We start from the raw sequence: 20579 nt of genomic DNA, 5'->3' as shown, positions 1-20579 counted from the left end.
TCTTACCCAAAGGACATTTTTTAAGATTTTGTTGAATCTTCTGAAGGCTAGTAAGACTTCTCATAACAGCACTTCAAACATAAGGTGATTGGAATTATGCCAGTGTTATTAATCCATGTGAGAAGTGACTTTTTTCGGAAGCACTTCCCAAAACACCGATTCTTTCTCGAATTATCGATAAGGACTTAGACAAAACATGCACAGCATTTAGGACAAGGTTGTCCTGTTCACTGCTAACACAAAAGTGATTTTACTTTCTCCATAATTTAAGGTTTCTAATGCTAGAGAATGTGGTCAAGGATAGATCTTTCTAGGGTGTGACCTCTCATTCCAAAGCTGTGAAAAATACACTAAGAGCCACATTGTCAAAAAAACTCTTTAGGTGCCTGGAGATCGAGTCCAAGTTATCCAAGTGGAATAAACCTATTCAAGATTTTAGTTTTAATGTTTGTGGGGTTTTCTATTATGTTTTGCTTAAAATACAGATGCAGAGATCTAAAAATGCATTCTGTACAGCAACACACTCTACACATATTATCAATTCTGGAAGTGAACGTCACTTCCTGTAAATATGGAAATCAGATGTTGGCTTTGAAATTTTTGGAGAACTAAACACAACAGGGATACAAAAGATGTTTTAATCAATAAATTTAAGGGAAATGTATAGCGAGACACATCATCCAGTGAAAGAAAACAGAGATAACCACAGGAAATTGAGGTTAAATGTGAGCAAAGCCCAATAATGAAGCATAGACCTCTTCCCCAGCAAATTCAGTTTCTTTGTATCCATAACCACATGGAAAAAATCTGATCTAATCAAGCGTAACAGAAATTCTGACATCAGCTTCTAGAAGTGACTGGTATCTGCTTGTCTGAAATTGTAGAACTGCAGAGGTTTTTAATATGATGAAACACTCAGAGATAATCAGAGATAATTAAATGAATTCTGTGCTGCTTCATTCATAAACTGCAAAATTTTATGCTGTCATCCTGTATTCAAAATCTCATTCTCTCTTTAGATCGACCCTGAAAATATCACTCTGGCATGAATGCTACAAGAATGGAAATAGCAGGATTTTTATAAACTGTTTAGGAACTGAAAGGGACAGATAATTGTCCACTTACAATCTGTGCATCTTTAAAAGAACTCACAGTCACCAAAAAAGCAGAAAAACATGGAATTTTTGTGAATTTCAGTAATTTCTTAGAGAAAGAAGAAGACTTCAAAACACTATGATCATTTCATGGTACTTTTTTCAAACATCAAATAAAATTTTTAGTGCTTCCTGGCACATGTGTGTGCCCTACACCCAGAAGTGTTGCAGAACTCGAATTAAAAAAAAACAAAACACAGAAACAATCAAACAAAAAAGAAAACCTGGTTTGTAATGGATGGCTTTTTAAAGCAGGCCCAGAAAAGCACCAATACTTACGGTCTGTATCTGAAATGAAAATGAGCTCTTCCAAAACCCTAAAACTAACAACAAAGCCAACATTATTTTTAATAAAAATTTTGTACTACATAAAAGGTCGTGGTAATAAAATAAAAAAAATAAAATTTAGAATTGCAGTATTCTGACAACAAGAAGTGAAAAAACTTTTCACTTTCAGAAGTAACCTGCAAAAAATTATTAATCCTTGCTGGAATTGCACACAGAAAGCTTTAAACTGCTGAATTTTTACTCCTCATGAAGATAGGTCCCCACAGTGGCTTAAACAGAGTTCATCATTATTTTAAACAGCATTTAAAAAAAAAAAATAGCCTGCATGGCACTGTATGTTCAGCCATAGTTTAGGAACAAATAAAAAAAACCTGTATTTAATAGACTGTAGGGGGTTCTCAGATGGAACCCATCCTCTAAAGCTTAAAGGGTAATGTACTGTTTTAAACCTCTGCAACACCATATTGCATATCTCACCTTAAAAACTACCTTCATCTCTCTCTAGGTACTCAGCACACTAAAATCTATGTATGTTCAAAAAATGCCCTATTTTTTTTCCCTCCAATAAAGTTGTGGTTTACCAAAGTAATGAAGAGAATAATTTAGTTCTGTTAAACTCCCTTTGGATGACCAAGGAAGGTGTGAGATACCTAAGAACACAAACATTCTTTCTTCTGTTCTTGGTAAATCTCCCCCAAGAGGGGTAGACTTAAATATATTTAATTCCGCTATTTCATCACTAAGAGAGTCTGCAGTAACAGCAGTGTCCAATTACTTTTCACAAAAAACAAACAAAAAAAAATCATATCATATGTAGATGTTGGTAACTCCTTTGTCAGGGTTAACATAATTCTGATTTGGAAAAACCTGTTGTTTTTCTTTTTTCCCCAGGACAACCAAAATACTCATTTAAGCTGATGCTAGTGCCTAAACCCCTCTCAAAGCCAGTTCCTGCCTATGCTTCATTAAAGCTTAGACATGTTCTAATGTGTTTCTGATTCCCTTTGGGGGCAAAACAGTTACAGGATTCACAGCAGTTGAAGTGAAAAGAACAGCAAAGATCACCTCCAAGAACCGACCTTGTGAGCAGAGATTTTCTAGAGCACTCTAGCACAGTTTTTTTCAAATCTTTCCTATCAAGGAACCATTCTGGTTGATTTTGAGATTGTACTCTTACAGCAGTGATTGTGTCCTTCAGCCACTATAAACCAGGGAAGACTCAGAAACAAAAGAAATTACTAGACCTTCAAAGTTATTCTCTTGTTTTCTTTGTTTTTATCACAGCAAGTCTATGAAAAACTTGCTATTTCGCTTTAGAAAGATTAGCTTTCAATTTTCTATAGAGATAAGGGTGTGTAGGTGTTTGTGTGGGATACCATATGGTCCTGTCAACTCTTTCCTTTCTTCATTTCCATCCTGATGTTAAAAATAACACCTTGTTCTTTTTGGGTATTTAATTAAGGAGGTCACACCATAAATCATGAAGGGAGGCAGTCAACTTCATTAACTCTGGCCCTTCTTGCACTTTTCTATTTCCAATGCAGTGCGCAAATCATCTTTAAATCAAAAGGCACAACCTGATCTAATCAATGGCAAAGTAAGTTGCCAACAATCTTTACATGGGAGGTGCTACATTAATATAACTGTCCACTAAAAGCATGTTAAGCAAATGAACCATTCTATCATTCTCTTACAAAATGGATATTTACACTGTTCCCCTCTAGGCTTACAATGACAGACCTTGATGTAAATCAGCACAGCCCATCAGCACATCATGTAGCTATGCTTCCACATGGCCTCTATAGACTTACCCCTTACTGAAAAATAAATCACCATGAGCAGAAATTAAAGCTTTCTTTCCTCTTACTTCACATTGAAATCTTGCAGAAAAAAAGCATAAGTCACGAAAAATATATTTTCTTTTTTTTTTTTCTTACATGATAAAATGGCTTAATTGTGCTTATGGTACACAAGATCTCACTTTGTTTTGCTTATTTGGTTCTTTTTTTTTTTGAAGACTTTTTGCCTCTGCTAAACAACATACGTGGGTATTAATGCGAACAAAGATAGTTGCCAGAAATGAAGCCTACACATGAGAGCTTTCATGGCATGATTTAAGGCACTTCCCAACCTTGTGTAAGAAACAGAAAAAAGTACTCTGGGGCTGGCATAAGTGAATGAGAAAAAGGCTGAGTTATTTCTTCAGTTATTACTCCAGTGGAATAAGAGATTACCTGGTTGTAGCCCTAAGACATGAATGGGATGCCATTAACATGTTTGTGCATTTACATTCAAGGCAGACACAATAGGGCATCAAGTCCAAGGTAGATAGATGTTCATGTATGGCTGAGAGCTGAGATTAACACTTTTTTCTGCTTTTAACAGCAAAGAACCATGCATAAGCCTGTCCATACAAATCTCTCCCAATAATTACATATGAAAAACCAAAGCAGATGTTTCACAGATGAAGGAAGGATAGTTACTTTCACTTACTTTAGTATAAAAACAGAGGAGCTGTGAAAGATGCCACCTTGTACATGATCATTCTCAATAGCATGAATTAGTCATAATTATAAAATTCTACTCCCTTACCTTCTGAAAACATAATACTATTTATAGTACAATTCAGGACCTACTTCACTCAGTGTAGGAGATTAGCAACATTACTGGACTCTGGAATAGTCTATGTTTTATTTATTGACATCATTCCATTACAGGTACAAGGACTTCAGCACCACAAAAGACAAAGAGATGCTAATAGAGCTCTACTAAAGGAAAAGTGAAAACCATGATGAAATGTCAAGTAATATAATAGGGTTTGACATGTTTCTAACATTCTTCACCAATAAACATATTTAATTCTGCAGCCTGATGTAATGACTAAGAATGCTGATCAAGAAACACTAAGGCATTCATAGAGCTAAACTCCTGTAACCTGCAGATGTGAGGCCCATGAAAGCCCTTTAAAGATGCTGTCCCATAGGTTTGATGTATGGTGCAATACAGCTGTGAAGAGATGATCAGCAAACTAAATGAGCAAACTGCCATCAACATTTTATGTTGATATTTTCGGTGTACACCAGTCTAAGTAGACAAAAAAGCCTGAAAAGCGTTCCAGAAGTCACCTCACACAAACCCCTCTCCTGTGTAGAGCAGCAATCTAGGCAGCAGCTCTCCAGGGAAAAGTGCATAGACTCCTCACCCTTCTAAACAAACTTGGTGAAGCCTATTAGCCTGGCATGTCCTTTCTATTAATTATATTATACTAAGTCAGAAAATAATTAAAGTACAAAGCATTCTGTGCAAAAGGAGACTAAATTAGAACAGCAAGACATAACCATTAAAAACATGGGGGGGTTTTTTGAGCAGTGCTTGAATGCCTATCTATGCATACTGAATAAACTGGTAAAACTAAAAGCTATGACAACAAATTTTATAAACTGTATTGGTCAAAGCTGTGAAAAAAGAAAGTGAGAAGTCTGCTCTGAAAAGTGGTCCTTCAATGCCTTCAATACCTTATCTGAGAAAGAAAGACTCATTATGGAGTAATTGTATCCTGTTCTTACTGAGACAAAGCACAGCAACATCTAGTTGGTGCACCTGGTGCTCATCTGATACTCAGTTCCATGCAGAACCGAAATTTTGAGCTGCAATCACCCTATCCACTTGTATTCCATCATTTCATCTATTTTAGTTTTATACTTCAGTTTACAAGAAAAATGTTTTTCCACACATTTTTCTTTAAAGTCTAATTCTTAAAAATATATCCTATTTCCCTAAAGATGTATCCCATTTAAGTGTAGTTTCTCAGGCATTCCTAAGGATTCAGTTTAACAGAGGCAATGTTGAGTTCTCAGCTCTATGGAGTATCTTCTACTGAGACAGTGGTGATCATCCCAAATGCCAGTGGCCATGTACAGACTCTATGTAAATATATGCCTTCTTGGGATATTTGGAGCCAAGATGTAGGACTAGGGCACCCTCTGAGGTTCTTCACTCCTAATTTACCCATTGTCTTAAGTTACCTGCTTAGGTTCTAAAAAAATAAAATATCAAAACTGCCTGTATCAACAACTTTCTGGCAACACAGTCACTGCTAGGCCTTTGCTGTTTCTAATACTTCTCATGCCAAATTCTATGTATTCCTTATCAGACCAGCCTTCCATAAAGTTAGGGCCTTCATATGTATGGAAGGTTTTAATAACTCATGAAAAATAAATAAAATAAATTATCAAAATTAATTTTAAAAGGAAATACAAAGCTGAAACGGAAGTAAGATAAAAATTCTACTGACCTGTTTCATTACTGATTCTGGTAATTTTCCAAGTCTTAGCCTTGTTTTTGCCACACTTTTAGGGTTCTTTCTATGCAGACAAACAGGCATGAACTCAACTTGAATCTTCCTGATTCCCAGGATACTGCAGGTTAAGAACAATTGCACTTCCCACTTAATTGTCACCTTACAGTTTAGAAAATAATTTTCTCACTCTTTCTCTCTCTCTCTCCCCCTCAATCTGCTTACATGACTACAAAAATCTGGTTTGACACTTCTCTAACATTCTTCACCAATAAACATTTTTCTGCAGAATAACATATGTGAAAGAATCTCTCTGCCTGGGCACTCCTTTAATTTTGCTGGCTAAGCAGAATGGTCCATCAATTTTTAGGTTAAAGTCAAGACAAACAGATATATACATTACTAGCTGTGATTTGACAAATAAAGACAAAATAGTACCAGAGCAGATCTGTTAAGCTACTTGTGGTTCATTAGCTCCTTCCTCTATAGCCTCATCACCCCAGTGGCTCTGAACTGGAGGGACAAAAAGAAGCAAATATCATTGTCCCTTAAGAACTGAATTCTATTTCCATAAATTGAATGAGTTGCAACAAGATGACTTCTAAAAAATTGCAGAAAATGGCCAAAGTTTCTTATTCACACTGGCTAAATGAGGATTCTTTGCACAGCATTTTCTATTTATTTGCACAGCAATTTTCTAACCATGCCTCCGTCTGCAGTGTTCTTACAAGGTATATATCCAGGGACAATCCAAAAATCCTGTCCTCTCTCTACCAGCCTTCCCACCATTCAGAGCCCAACACCCTGCTCTTGAAAGCAGTATGAGAAACACACAGTTCAGCTAAAAAACAGAACAAGTTGTTCAGCTGCTTCAGATCATCCTTTAATTGCACCACTTCGTATTTTTCAAGCCTGTTAACCTGAGCTTCACTGCAAGCAGCCCCACAGATGGGTGCAAGTTTACACAGTTTTATTCCTTCTCATCACCATACTACCAGCACAATAGCTCCACTTGTTTTTTCTAAAGTCATAATAATAGAGCATCCTATTTCTCAACTAGCTTAGTTGAGTGAAACCCTCATCTGTAAGCTGAAACACAAATATCACACTTGGAGAAAGTCTGGTTTTATAAATCCCTGTGCTAATAATCAGTGAATTCTGATAAATACCACAGCCTGCAAACTCTATTACTCTTCTGGCAAGTCACAAGAGCTCCCTTTGAGAAAAACAATATCATCTGTAAGTCAAATTGGGAACTGTAAGATAAATGTCTTCCATTATTACCAGAAAACGCTAAAATACGTTAAGTACATTTCAAACGTACTGAATTATTCATGAAGAACAGCTCTGAAAAAAAACCTCACCAATCAAGCCAAAAAAAGATATATTTTCACTCTATATTCTGAAGTCAACAAAGAATATTAAGAAACAGTTCATTGCTTTTATTTTCCTAGCCATACAGAGCAATCTAATGAAAAAACAGTCAGAATTGAGTACTGAGAATGCAGACAAACCAAATAAATGTACAAGTGAGATTAAGCTGACCTAATATTAACCAGTACCTTATTTTCTCCATGTAATTTAACTCTAATATGTGGCTAAAAGTCAGTAAGATTGGTGTTTTATTTGATTTTTTGATGATGCCCATATACTACTGTTTTATTTTCTTCTAATCAAGATACAAAGGAATATAAAATGTTCATTCCGTTACACTCAGAGGAGACAAAACAGGAAAGGAGATTACTTGAGCAATAATTTTTGGAAACAGCTTACCAATGAAAGTAGAAATTTGCAAGCCAGCTAGCTCTCTGCTAGGACACTACTCAGGCTTTTGTACATAGTCTTGTAACACACTTTTGTATCAATGATATCCCCACAAGGGGGTTTTTACTACCACTTGGCATGAATGCATTACAGCTCTTCAGTCATCTGCCTCCTCCCTGCAGGGTGATGAAGGGCATTTGTACAGCCCACTGCCTATCTCAGCAAACACCCAGCCTAAATACAGGGCAACCAGCAGGTAATTGCTGAAAGCTTTGCTACAGAACCCCTTCCCTTCTTGGTGCTCTGGGATACTGATAAAATCTCATCAGAGCCAAAAATATTACAGCTGTGCAGCACTACAAATGCCAAAGCTTGAAAAAAGTCTCCACACAAAAAACAGAAGCAGGCATCAATAAGCTTCTGAGAATTGATAAAACATGCACAGGACATTAAAAGATGTGCTGACTGCATGTGGTTTTTATAGAAAGAAAGAGGGGAACAGTATTTCAAAAGATGAAGAAAGATGCAGGAAATCAGAACAGCAGAAGAAAGAATCCAAGGGGAGCATTAGAGACCTGGATGGAAGAAAGAGGCTTGACACTGTGACCAAAACCTACCTCTTGTAAGATTGCTATTCTGATTAAAAAAGAAAAAAAAAGAAAAAGGCATTTATCTAACATCTCTGAAATAAATGGCCACTTCAGCAGCTCTCCAGCGCCAGCATCAGTCCCACCCATCCTAGGCTAATAACAGAGGTAAGAGAGGGCTTGCAGTATAATGATTAGCTGCTCAAATTTAGAAGCTCAGTAGTACCATATTCTATTTAATTCACTTTTCCAAACCATGGGAAACAGCTATGGTAAAAGGCATTTTTGCTCTCCAAAAACTGGAAGGGGCAACTTTCCCAATTTCAGAGCTAAAACCTCACATGGATGAATTAGGTAGGAATCAGAACTTTTCTGTGGGAGTGTTACTAAAACTCCACATACCCACCCCAGCTCTACACCGAACTTAGTCACTAAAGAATGTGTTTCAAAGAAGGCAGAGCACCTGAGGAAGTGTTTGAGCATCCTTTGAACCATGCAACATTCATGATGCCAAAGTACAGAAGGTATCTTCAGTGAGAAAGTGCTCAGTCTTTGAAAAATAATTTGAAATGGATTCTTTGTTGATTCTCTTAAATCTTGTTCATTTCAAATAACAAACAAATGGATAATGGAACAACAAAAAATATACAAAACTTGGAGAGGATCTACAGAGTCAGTCTCTGAGAAGCAATATTAGTGAATGCAAGAAATACTTTAATACAACTCATTTCTTGTTAGGTTACTTAATTTAGGAAAAGAACAGATACTGCAGTTCAGCTTTTTGGTGTCTTAGGAACAGTTTCTCAATTCTAACATCCAAGTATTTAATTTATTTATTTTTTTTTCTTGAAAATGCTCATGTGTGAACAACAATGTGCTATTTACAGACAAAAATATCCGATGTCTTTAAATTCTGGAATATACTGAAAGCGAATGAAAAAATTTTCACTGAGAATGAAAACTGCATTACACCCTTCCTCAAAAAACTTCACTAGCATGCAAAGAAAAAATATCTTTTGGCATTAAAATGCAGATGATTTTTCATTTTTGATGATTGCTGTACTAGTGTGTATGTACAGACTTTTGTGTTAATTATGGCCAGCTATGTCAAAGAAAACTGGGCATGACACTAAACTAAGACTGAGGGGAGAAAAGAAAAACCAAACAACACCTTATTTTTCTATCAGATCTTTAGCAAATTGCACAGACAGATATCCCCATATCATGAAGAGCAAAAATATTTCCCCAATCAGAAAATTAATTATTGAAGACAAACCACTACCAATTGATTCATTAAACACTGTAGTGCAGAGGTGAGGATAATGCATTTATCAATCTGAAGGTCCATCCATATCAGATAATTACAATAAAAATGCATCACACACATGCTTTTAGCCACATACTAAAGGTGTTAAGTCATAGAAATTAAACTGTTGAGCTTCAGAAGCAAAACAAGCTTCCCAGCATACCTGCATTTGTTTTTAATCAATATTACTTTTCTCTGTTCTCTTATAAGCACATACACAACAGTATTTCATTAGATGGTACCAACAGCAGACATTTTCATGCCAGCTCAGACTTAAGTACTTCTTTGAGAATTTATCTCATATCACAAACTTGCAATCAAGCAACAATGAATTTCAATACTGTTAAGCCAACTTTCATCCTACAAAGGAAAACATCTACAAAGCTGAACTGCAACACACAAAAGTCTTCCTTCCCTATACATCCCCAAGATGCCATTTCCATTTGTCCTGAAAGTCACCTGTTGTCAGCTGTCTTTACATCTCCACTAGAGTCAAAATTGGTTAAAAATATTAAGTGAAAAAGAAAGGAAAGGTGACATTGAGACATACATTTTGTCCTTTTCAGATAGATCAAAAATTAAAGTTTTCCTAAATTTTGGCCTAAGGCCAGATAAGAATTGCCTCCTTATACTAGAAGGCCCATCAGTAAAACATTGCACATCTCATGAAGGCAGCTGTGTACAAGTGACACTCCTGCCAAAGATAAGCACACAAGGTGCATTATTATTGAAGGAGGGCAAGCCTTGGCACCATGTCTCAAGGGAGACTTCGGACAAATTTTATATTTCAGGTCTGCTCATTCTGCAGTGTTATTTTTATAAAATACTCCAGAGCAGAGCCTCAGTAAGACCAGGAACTCGCTCTGTGCTCGTGACATATTTTTTTATCTATGCCAAACACCATGATACAAGGTTTTGTAGTATGAACTTAAACTCATGCAGAATCACCTCTAAAAGCACCCAAGAATACTAAAAATCCTATCTGACTGGCAGCTTTTCATCAAGAGACTGGTGTAGACAAAGAGTTGGAGCCTAATCCCCATTGTGGGTTATAAGATATTGCCATTTTCACATTCCATGTCTGTCTTGTGGAACTGATTCAGAGAGTAATTACTGCTCAGATAAGCCTCTTCTGGAATACGTGCAATTAATTCTCCTGCAAAAAAGGGGGAAGATGCCTGACACTTTAATAATGTTTAAGTACACCTAATCTATTTCTTTTCTACTCCTAATTTTTCCTAAATATGGTGAAGAGGATTTGGAACTACTTACAAATGCTGGTTCTTATGTAAATTATCCATGGGTCTATAATACCCTCTCATAAAAACAGCCAACATGAAATAATACTACAAACTGACAGAATGTAAAGCAATTGGGTAATAATTAGGGTAAAGATTAATCTAGATTTCCTTTTCCAAAAATAAGGACTATTATTCTTTTCAAATGGGAACTATCTAATACCTTTAAAATTCCAAGGACAGCTGTTTTTAAAATGTTGAAAGTAGCCTGGACTAATGAAAATTTCTCTTTCACAACAATTCAAAGAACTATTTTCCCCATGTGTTCATGACGTTTTTATCTGCATTATTTATCTCATTCTTTGCCTGTCAAAAGAAGTTGTGATGTTAAGACTGTAAAATTCAAGGGATCTGCACTGGCATAACTACATTTTGAGGTGATTTTTACACTTAACCTAAGTGTCTTTCATAAATAGTTCATCAGCAGGATTCAAATGCATCAAAGGTTTTCTGTTACACTCCAAAGCTGAATAACAAGTACTCATCTTCACCATACTTCAAAAATTGAGCAATTGGCTAATTGCCCACCATTACTGAAATCAACCTACAGGAAAGAACGAAGCTTGCCATCGCTCTTGCCCTCCAGGAATACACTGTATTTAGGATATAGCAAATAAATGAACAAATGCAAAAATCTGCTCCTCACCAAAAACAATAACCCACCAACCCCTTCCTCCCAAACCACATCATAAGTCCCATGCCCTCTCAAATAATTTAACTTAAGTTTTGGGCAGGGAGATAGAGCTTATTTATGATTTGAAAAGATGAGAAAAAAAAGTTTAAAAAATAAAAATAGGGTAGCTGTGTTTTGTTGAGCTAACTCCAGAGGATCTAGTCCTAAAGCAGTAACTTCTACTTGAGGTAAAGCCCACTTAGGTAGCACTGTACCTCGCTATTCCATAAATGCACCAAGTCCAACATTTGATAAAGAGCCACCTCCACAGCAGAAAAATATCCCCAACAGCTGGCTATAAGGGGGATTAATTTCCTGACCTAACTTTGCCTCCAGTTCCACTCAGAATTCATCCCAACTGCCTCACTACATTTTTCATTTTGGTGGTACAACATAGGACTTAAGTCACACAGGGAATCAAGGTTGAAAGGATAATGTTGTTAAGACTCATTTTTCAGCATGAATGTTGCTGTACCAATGACAGCAATAGAATAAATGTTACTGTAAATAGCAGTCAGTTATTTTTGCCAATACAGCATGAAAATATTTTCTGCTTAAGTCATTCTAAGTGCTCACACTGCAGCGGAAACAGATCGATTTGGGAAAATATATGTAAAGATGCAGTTGCAAGCTGACTCGGGTATGAGACAGCTGAGGTTTCAAACATCTTCATGCCCAATGAAAACTAAATTATTCATTTATTTTGGTTATTTTAGGGGGAAAAAAAGAAGAAAAGAGAAAAGAAAAGCACATTCCCTGCAGAATGGATATGCTTAATTTGATTTCCTGGATAATATTTTCACAAATGAGTACAGTTTTGAGACAAATGATAGTTTGAAGCCGAATTTTCAATTCCTCCTGAGGTTTACCATTTCCAGGTACCTTTAGAACAGGTTTGGGTGCCCAACATTTCCAAAGCAGGCATTTTTCAGGAGATAATGGAAGCGTGGAAGAATTAATTCCACTTCCTTACCAACCTGTATTTATTTCTCCAAAGACAGGCACACTTTTGGTGACAAAGGGAGACAACATAAATTAATCACTAAAAAAGAGAACAAACAAAACAACTGAGACTATTCTATTCTTCTTTGTTTACTAGGAGGTAGATGATGGCTCCTTCTATTTTATCCTTTCTACCTGAGTATTGTAGCTGAGCATCTAAACCCCTGTTTTCATTTCTCTAGTATTTAGCTTTTTCTCCCTTAAAAAGCTACATAACAATTACAACTTCTGAAGCTTCCTCAGCTCAACTCAAGGTTTCCTTCATAATGCACTCTAATGAGGTAGAAATGCTTTTTTAAAAAGTATTTAAAAATTAGGAAAAAAAAAACAGCAGAGGGGAAAACTACTAGAAAAGTCTAGAAAATCTAGAGGAAAACAAGAAGCAAAAGCTCCCAGAGAGCCAAGATTTACTGAAGCTCACTTTCAGTTAGCTGAAGAGTTTTGCTGTAAAACCAGCTAAGCAAGGGTTTTACATCTACATGCAAACATTTAACTTGAATGCTGGAAAGTACAGATTTTCTCGTACTTCTCAAGAAGCACAAAACTGACTCCTACTCAAATCAATTTTTATGTGCTATTTTTGAATTAGCATCATGATGCCACGATTTCAAGACAGGCAAGTTGCATTTACAAATTTTATATATTTCCATATTCAGAGTGACAAAGGGAACATAGGCTGCCCCAAGACATGAGAACAAAAGTTCTCGTTTTCTATTAAGTGAAAATAGTCTATGCCTGTAATAAATTGCAGCTATATGAAATCATGCACAGTTTCATTAGCCAAAAATGACTGCTCTTAAGTTGTGTAAACAAACACTTCCAAAATATTTAGTCTTAATAAATAAGTCTTACAAACACATAAGTAAACATAGCAATTGCAGTATATTAAAGCACGTTTCACATCAATTTTAGGTGAATTTTATGCAAGCAAGGAAAACATTATCAGAATTTCCTGGAAATCATTACAAATTTAATTCAATTTTAACAGCTCTGAGAGACAGCTTATTTTCCCTCAAGAGTGCACTGCAAAAAGTTTCTAAGAGCACAATCAGGAGCCAACTTCATGAAGTGCCTTGGTGGCAGAACCCAGGGCACCTCCAGAAAAGGGGCACTGGATGTGCAGTATTGATGCAGTAGAGATTAAAAAAGTATATCTATGACTGTACTTAGACAACTCAAAAAAACCCCAACAAAAACCAAATCCCCAAAAAAAAAACCAACTCACACTATAAAAAAACCAACACACACTTTTTTTCCTATGTTGTGGGTACACACTCATTTTTTTCTAGGTTTCATAAACTATAATAGTTTCTGTCATGTCCACTTCCCAACCAGGCTTTATTCAGTTCAATCAGGAGTAAACCAGTTCTACTGAGTCCTTTCAAAGCTTAATTTCAAATGACTAAACATGGTCTCAATAATCCCACCTGCACTCCTTTACAAGACTTAAGTCAAAACTGAAGTCAGTCATGGATACAAAATTTGTATCATGGATTAAATCCATGATACTTTCAATCAAACAGAAATCCTTATTTCACAGCCCTGGGAAGTTGTACTTTTTGTCTATTATGACAGTTCCCTGGGGGTCATTTTTTCTTCAAATGTCGTATGCACAAATGAACTTTGGTAACAGTTAACAGCAAATGAGCTACAGCTCCCTGTATCAATATGGGTAATTTTACACTGACAAAATTGTCCACCAGTTAATTAGCATATGTTCTGAACTAGACAGATATAAAATTAATGCTTCAGGACTGTGGAGAAGCTTGATGCACCCTGTGTCCCATTTTGTCATTTAATTTTAGATAATAATTACACAATACATCATTTCTTAATGTAGCCAAATACAAAGCAAAGAATATTGATGATGTGTATTTATTTTGCAGATGCTAATATAGCAAAGAAATCTTTCACTCTTGGGCAGGATTACATTTTTCCCATGGAACCTGAAATTCAGTTATTTGGCATAGAAGTGTACTCCTGCTTTTACTGAGTATCAAGAAATGCAGTAATAGCTAGACCTGAATTAATTCTGTTTGAGTTCTGAGCTGGCAGGAGAGGCACAAGACAGAAAGGCACAAAAAACCCTGAGGTAGATCAACTAATTAAGATCTAATTAGGGAAACAATCCCTTGTCCCAAAGGGTGCTTAGACAAAATCTTAGGTGCCCACACAGCTGCAGCTTTCATGGAAGGAATGTATGTGCTGAATGTCCTCCTGAATGTGGTGACCCTACAGGATTTCCTTGCAGTGTTTAAGTTCTCTGCTGTGAGAGAGGAGGTGGAAACTCCCTCTCTATTTAAAAATACTGAAGACATCCGTGCTTTAATCACATTCTATCAGAAAAAGAATCTTAAAATTCTGTTATAACAAACAGCCTTAACAATACAATAAAACGCATTTTCACGTGCTTAGTTTTTTAAATCACTGTATCACTTATTTAACTTCAGTCACTGGAAAGTATTTTGCCAATCCTTAAAGCAGCAGTAGCCATGCATTAGTAGCTCATATGCTAAGGAAAGGTCCAGCAAGTGTAAGAATATTTCTTATTTTATGCAAAGACATCTATTATGGAGAAAAAAAATGTATTTCCTTTTCTACTACAGAATCTCAAAGATGTGAGAAGCAGCTCATGGAAAAAGTAGTGACAGTTTATCAGGCATGTGCATGGCCCTTCAAGATTGCTGGCACATGTGCTTATCTGCTTCTGATCAGACAACTGTCAACACAATCTCTTCAAAGAAGCCTTTACAAGCAGTGAACCTAGACAGTAGCCACTTCAGAGGCTGACAAGTCCCTAGAAAAGTACAGTCAGTGTTATCAGTGTTTAGCTGAATGATTAACATAGCCTTAGGCTAGTAATTCTATAGCAGGTGTGAAACTGTATGTCTTTAATTTCTGGTCTTGGAGACATTATCAGGTAAATGAACCCAAAACCACCTACAAAACTCCCCCATCACCTCTCCCGCTTACCAGCTCCTCACGAAGCTGAGCTATGAGTTCGTCTCTCTCCTTCAGCTGCAGCTTCAGCAGTGAACATTCATCTTTTATTCCATCCTAGAAAAACATCAAAAGAGATGTTATAATAGGCTTAACGCTTCTACTTTGCTCATGACAAGAAAAGGCTGTTTCACATAGTGTGAGATAATTACATTCAAATAATGAAACTCAATTTTCCTTTGTCATGTGTGGTATTTTCAATAACATTTTCTAAGTTGCAGCATAAACAAATTAATGTATCCAAAGACATTGCATAGAAATTTGAATAGCTCCCTGCACAGAAGTCCATTTCATTGTTTTCTGAATCTTTTAACTCTTTTTACTGAAGATCGTATCAGGTCATTCCTCCTCATTTGAGAAACAGCTATGAAATGTTGTAATTTTAATCATACAAAACAACATTAGAGAAATATCAATTTAGAGCATTATTGCAGAGATCTTGATCTTGGAGAGATGAAAAAGAGCACAACAGACATCCACAGGCAAAGGAAAGCACCCTCTCCATCTTTTGTCCCACATCAGGTAAACCAGCAGCAGTTCTGGTATTAACTGGGGGAGGAAAGAATACAGTTACCACTTGGTGAAATAATCACTGTAACTCAATTTGACCTGCACAAAAGTGACCCTTATAGCTAAAACTTTAGCCAAACCCATGTCCAGGAGACAGGCTGCAAGCTGTCCCCAGGAAATCTCATGAGTTCATGCAAGTCTCAACATCATATTTGAAGAAGAAATATCAATAATTTAGTTTTCTGTTGTTCTGATAGACATCCTGAATGATAAACTCAATTCACAGATGGTACTGTTATAAAGTAAAAACCTAGCAAACTAACCAGCCATCTAGCTGGTTATACAGCTGTAACTGAAGAACTCTATTTTACATCCTTCTAGCATGGAAACATTTAGTTTGGGAACTTTATTAATTTAGAGTATTATTACTGCAATTAAAAAAAAACAATGTAAACCCACAAGACATACATGACAAGAAAACTTTTGGAAATATGGTGGCATATTCACAACACTTAATGTGAAAATAAAAAAATTGGACCTCTAGTTATCAGCTAACAACAGCATAAGAGTGCAGAAATTATTTAGATTGTGTAGAGTTAAGAGGTGCAAAGGGTATAGCCAGCGTGATAAACTTGCACTCTGCCTGTACTAATGTGTTTGTAAATCCAAATAAACACAGAAATACAGGACAAAAAAAGTAGAGTGTGATCCCATTTTCTCACATAAAAAGTTCTAATTATTATCTTTCAAAGTAATTATATTGCTCATCATTTCCTCTAACAGAATTGGAATAAGAAACAAGACACATACACATCAATATTGCAAATATTTAAAACAACTGCAATAGAAAGAGTTACACCATTTCTGGCCACTTACACACTACGTCAGTGCTACTATAGATCTTCTAAAATATACAAATTTATAAAAAAGCCAGAACTCACATTATTTCTGTTAGGGAAAAACTCATGGAAGTTTTCTTCATTACATGCAATAGCAGCATTTTACCATCTACTAGGAGACTGATGTTTAGGCACATTAGCTGAAAATAAAATTTTAGTGTGTGCCAGAATACAGCCCGCAGCACTGAATATGATATTAGTACATGTTTAACATTACTGTTAGCCAAAATATCTGCTTCTAAAAAAATATGGTTTTGAGTATCAGCAACTATTATTTTATCAAAATGAGGTCTTTATCTAACAAAATGCTTTAAAACCAGTGTGGCATTAGCTACGGTACCTCAAATTTTTGTTACATTGTTCTGAGTTCTTTTTGCCAGCACAGCTTTACACTGTTGCTACCTTTTGAATTTCTACTTTTTAACTTAGAATAAAATAGTTCAATACACAGTGGAGAAAGAAAAACATCAAGGTCCCATAGCCAAGACTATTTCAGAAACATCTTCTGGAAAGCATACCCAAGAAAATGCAGCAATAAGGCCTTGTAACAGCATGCCTCAACCACAGCAGGAAAGATTTTTGAGATGAGCTTTGGTACTAGGCTTTGTCTAAAAGGAGAAGCAGAACTCCCTTGGACTAGTGAGAGCTTGAAGAAAGATTCTGCCCCACGGAGCTTCCAAAGACTTAAAACCTCTCCTGGCAACAAGCAGTCGAGCAGCCAGCTGGATCTTCCTCACGTGTGCAAGGCACAGTTCTCCCAGGCACTTAACTTCCATATTCCGTGCAACAATTGTCTCATCAAATTTGGACCATAACTATCCTTAGAGCTTGGAGAAAAGCATGTAGGGCTAAGGTTTTTGCCTTGCATTGCCTCATTTCAGCAAAACTTTGATGCACTCTTCCAGTGGGATGTGGTGCTTGGAAATCAGTGCCCAGCATTATCAACTCCTTATTATCAATGTGCAGGCTACCACAGCCTTGTAAAAGAGCACGCCGCAATTTCTGGGGTGCTTGGGACTCTTAGGTTTGGACTCCACAATGATTTTGGCTGAGGTAGAGTTCACTCTCTTCACAGCAGCTTGTATGGCGCTGTGGATTTGATTTGGTCTGGAAGCAGTGTTGATAACACAGAGATTATTTTGTTTTTTCCAAGCAGCCATTACACAGCGTCAAAGCCTTTTCTGCTCCCCGTGCTGCTGCTGCAGTGAGGAGAGAGGGGCAGCACAAAGGAGCTGGGAGGGGACACAGCCAAGACAGCCAACTGATCCAAGGAACATTCCATAAAATATGGCATCATGATGGGTACATAAAGCAAGGGAAAGAAAGAGGAAGGAGTGATGGTGCTCATCTTCCCAAGTCACCGCTACACACAATAGAGCCCTGCTTTCTTGGAGCAGCAGATAGCTGTTTGTTGTTGAATGCAGAGCAGAATTAGGATTTTATAATCTCATTTTGCTGCACAGTATCTGCAAAAGCATCAATCTTTCTTCAAATGCAAAAGCGTGAATAAAGGAAAGAAAACACATTGTCAAGCAGTTGACTGCAAAAAGGTTTGGGCAATTTCAATATCCCATACACCTGTCTGAATGTAGCACTAACAGAATAAAAAATGCTGCGGAAAAAACTTGCCAAAACACTGAATATAGACCCTCCAGAAAATAACTACTGAAAGCTATGGCGGGAGAAGAGGCTTGGAAAATCCTTTTGTCATGCATGAAACCAAAATATTTCAGTGAAGGATTGTGTGAATGATATCGAAGAAATCACGTTATTGAAAGGTGTGGAAGGCAGCAAAAACTGGTGGAATGCTGCACTATTCATTAGTCTGTGGACAAACAGCAATGTATATCTGATAGTGTGAATTCAGGAATGGATCATTTCTACTCCTTAGGAGGTCTGAAATGCTTCATTATCCGCTGAGAAACTATAATACAGAGCAAAGCTGCTGGGGAAAGACCAAATATTTTTTTGAGAAAAGCTTCTCAAGGTGAATGAGAAATAGCAGACACAGTCTGATGGGGATTTATAGTAAAAAAAACAACAACAACAAAATAAAGCCCAAACCCAAACCTCCCAAAAACCCAGCAATGCCTCCTAATGAATTGTAACAGCAACAGATCTTGAAGAGGAAATAACTTGAAAAGGATGGCCTGCTTTTAGGAAAGCATGCACTCAGTGTATGCTAAATCTACACTGCAATTACTAAGCTGAAAAAAAACCATTTCCCTCATAAAGCAGGGCTTTCTAAATACTATTTGAATACTCTGGGGCTGTGAGAGCTGGCCTCTTAGCTACCTCCACATTCTAATAGATATCTGACCCATGTATTCCTTTGTTTAGAAAAATAAGCCCAATTATAGTGCAGGCATGACCACATTTGCAAAATATGTCTCCTCCTTACAATATTTATAGAGTGTAAAAGAGCAGACTGTCATATAAGTGGAGTTCAGAAGCCAACTAAAAGCAATTAAATGCCCACAGATATGAAAGCCTGCCAGGTGACATTTACTTTTGTATTTATTGAACTAATACCCTCTGCCACTTTGATTCCTTATGTTTCTGCAAAATGAGTTTATGCCAATATTTTATCAAGGCTACCAGTCCAATAAGAACATGAATGCTATGGAATTATCAGTCCAAATAATTCAATCTACGCTCTAGGCATGCTTTCATAAGCTACTCGTATACACTTTAGCTTTCAGGCCATTTTGCAGAGCTTAATAAATTATATATACTACATATTACATTGTCATTATTATTCTCATTGTTTTTTATGAATGCTGTTCATTATTTTATTAAGAAAAAAAGGATAAGAATTCTGCTTTCAATTGTAGTAAGCATGTCCATGACTCTGGAAATGCTTGATAAAAAGTCAATTAACACCTCATTGTTAAAGAGAACTGTCAGACAGTATAATCTGTAAATAGTACATCTTCAAACTATTTTTATTTTATTAAATATAGATAATCAAAACAAGTTTTGTAGACTAAATTCCAAGTGTATTTCATAAAAATGCAGAAGTAGCTGTGTGCAAAAAGCTATCTATCATTTTCCTCACTTGCATCCCCTGATACTTAAAAAATCCACTAGGTGCAAGTTCATGATAGATCTGCTGTTATTATTGCATACGTTTATGGTCAGGATATTCTTCAGATTATCACCCCTTTAGTTATTTTCAGCTGCCAGCTATGACAGTGATTGCTATCTCTCAGCGCCAGTATTTTCCTATTTTAGTTTAATTCTGCTCATTTGGGAAAATAATAGCAAATCTGTTTCTCCTCAGATCAGGTCACAAAATGAAAAATTGTGCTATGTGTGAAGACAGCTGCAGCAGGTTACGCATAAGTGCCAAAAAGAATAATCATTTTAATTTGAAAACCTACGTTATATTTCTTCATGCTTTGGAACAAAGAGGCATGACGTGCTTACTGTAATCAAAGTGCTATATACAGAACTAACCAAGTACTCTGGAAGATAAATTTAGTGCTTTTCCTCTGATACTAAACAGAATGTATTTCCAAAGAAATACCATAAAATTAGAATATAATAAAACTCATTTGATAAATGTGCTGAATTTCAGATGCTAAATAGATTGTTTACCAACTTGGTACTGCAAAAAACAACAAACACTTAGAATATAGTGTCTTAAGAAATAACCGTGGAATAAATAAAACTAAGAAATTTAAAACTGAACATCAGGTCCAGAAAGGTACACAAATGCTGCAACAGTTGAAGCTTCCTCCAAGTTATGCATTAAGCAGATGTATGCATTAAAATTAAAAAAATTCTGGATAACTGTCT

General features: G+C 36.3%; 1 protein-coding gene across 3 annotated transcripts in view; it reads right to left on the bottom strand.

Annotated features, from left to right (window-relative positions):
• CCSER1 (coiled-coil serine rich protein 1) overlaps nt 1-20579 on the bottom strand; it is a 608967-nt gene that overhangs the window by 258838 nt on the left and 329550 nt on the right. For all 3 annotated transcript variants that reach the window (XM_015625457.2, XM_015625458.2, XM_015625460.2), the window contains exon 8: nt 15343-15426. In XM_015625457.2, the coding sequence (XP_015480943.1) occupies nt 15343-15426 (84 nt within the window). The remainder of the gene's footprint in view (nt 1-15342; nt 15427-20579) is intronic.

The sequence above is a fragment of the Parus major genome, chromosome 4 (assembly GCF_001522545.3).
Source record: "Parus major isolate Abel chromosome 4, Parus_major1.1, whole genome shotgun sequence".
Classification (NCBI taxonomy): Eukaryota; Metazoa; Chordata; class Aves; order Passeriformes; family Paridae; genus Parus; species Parus major.
This window is presented reverse-complemented; position numbering and strand designations above follow the sequence as displayed.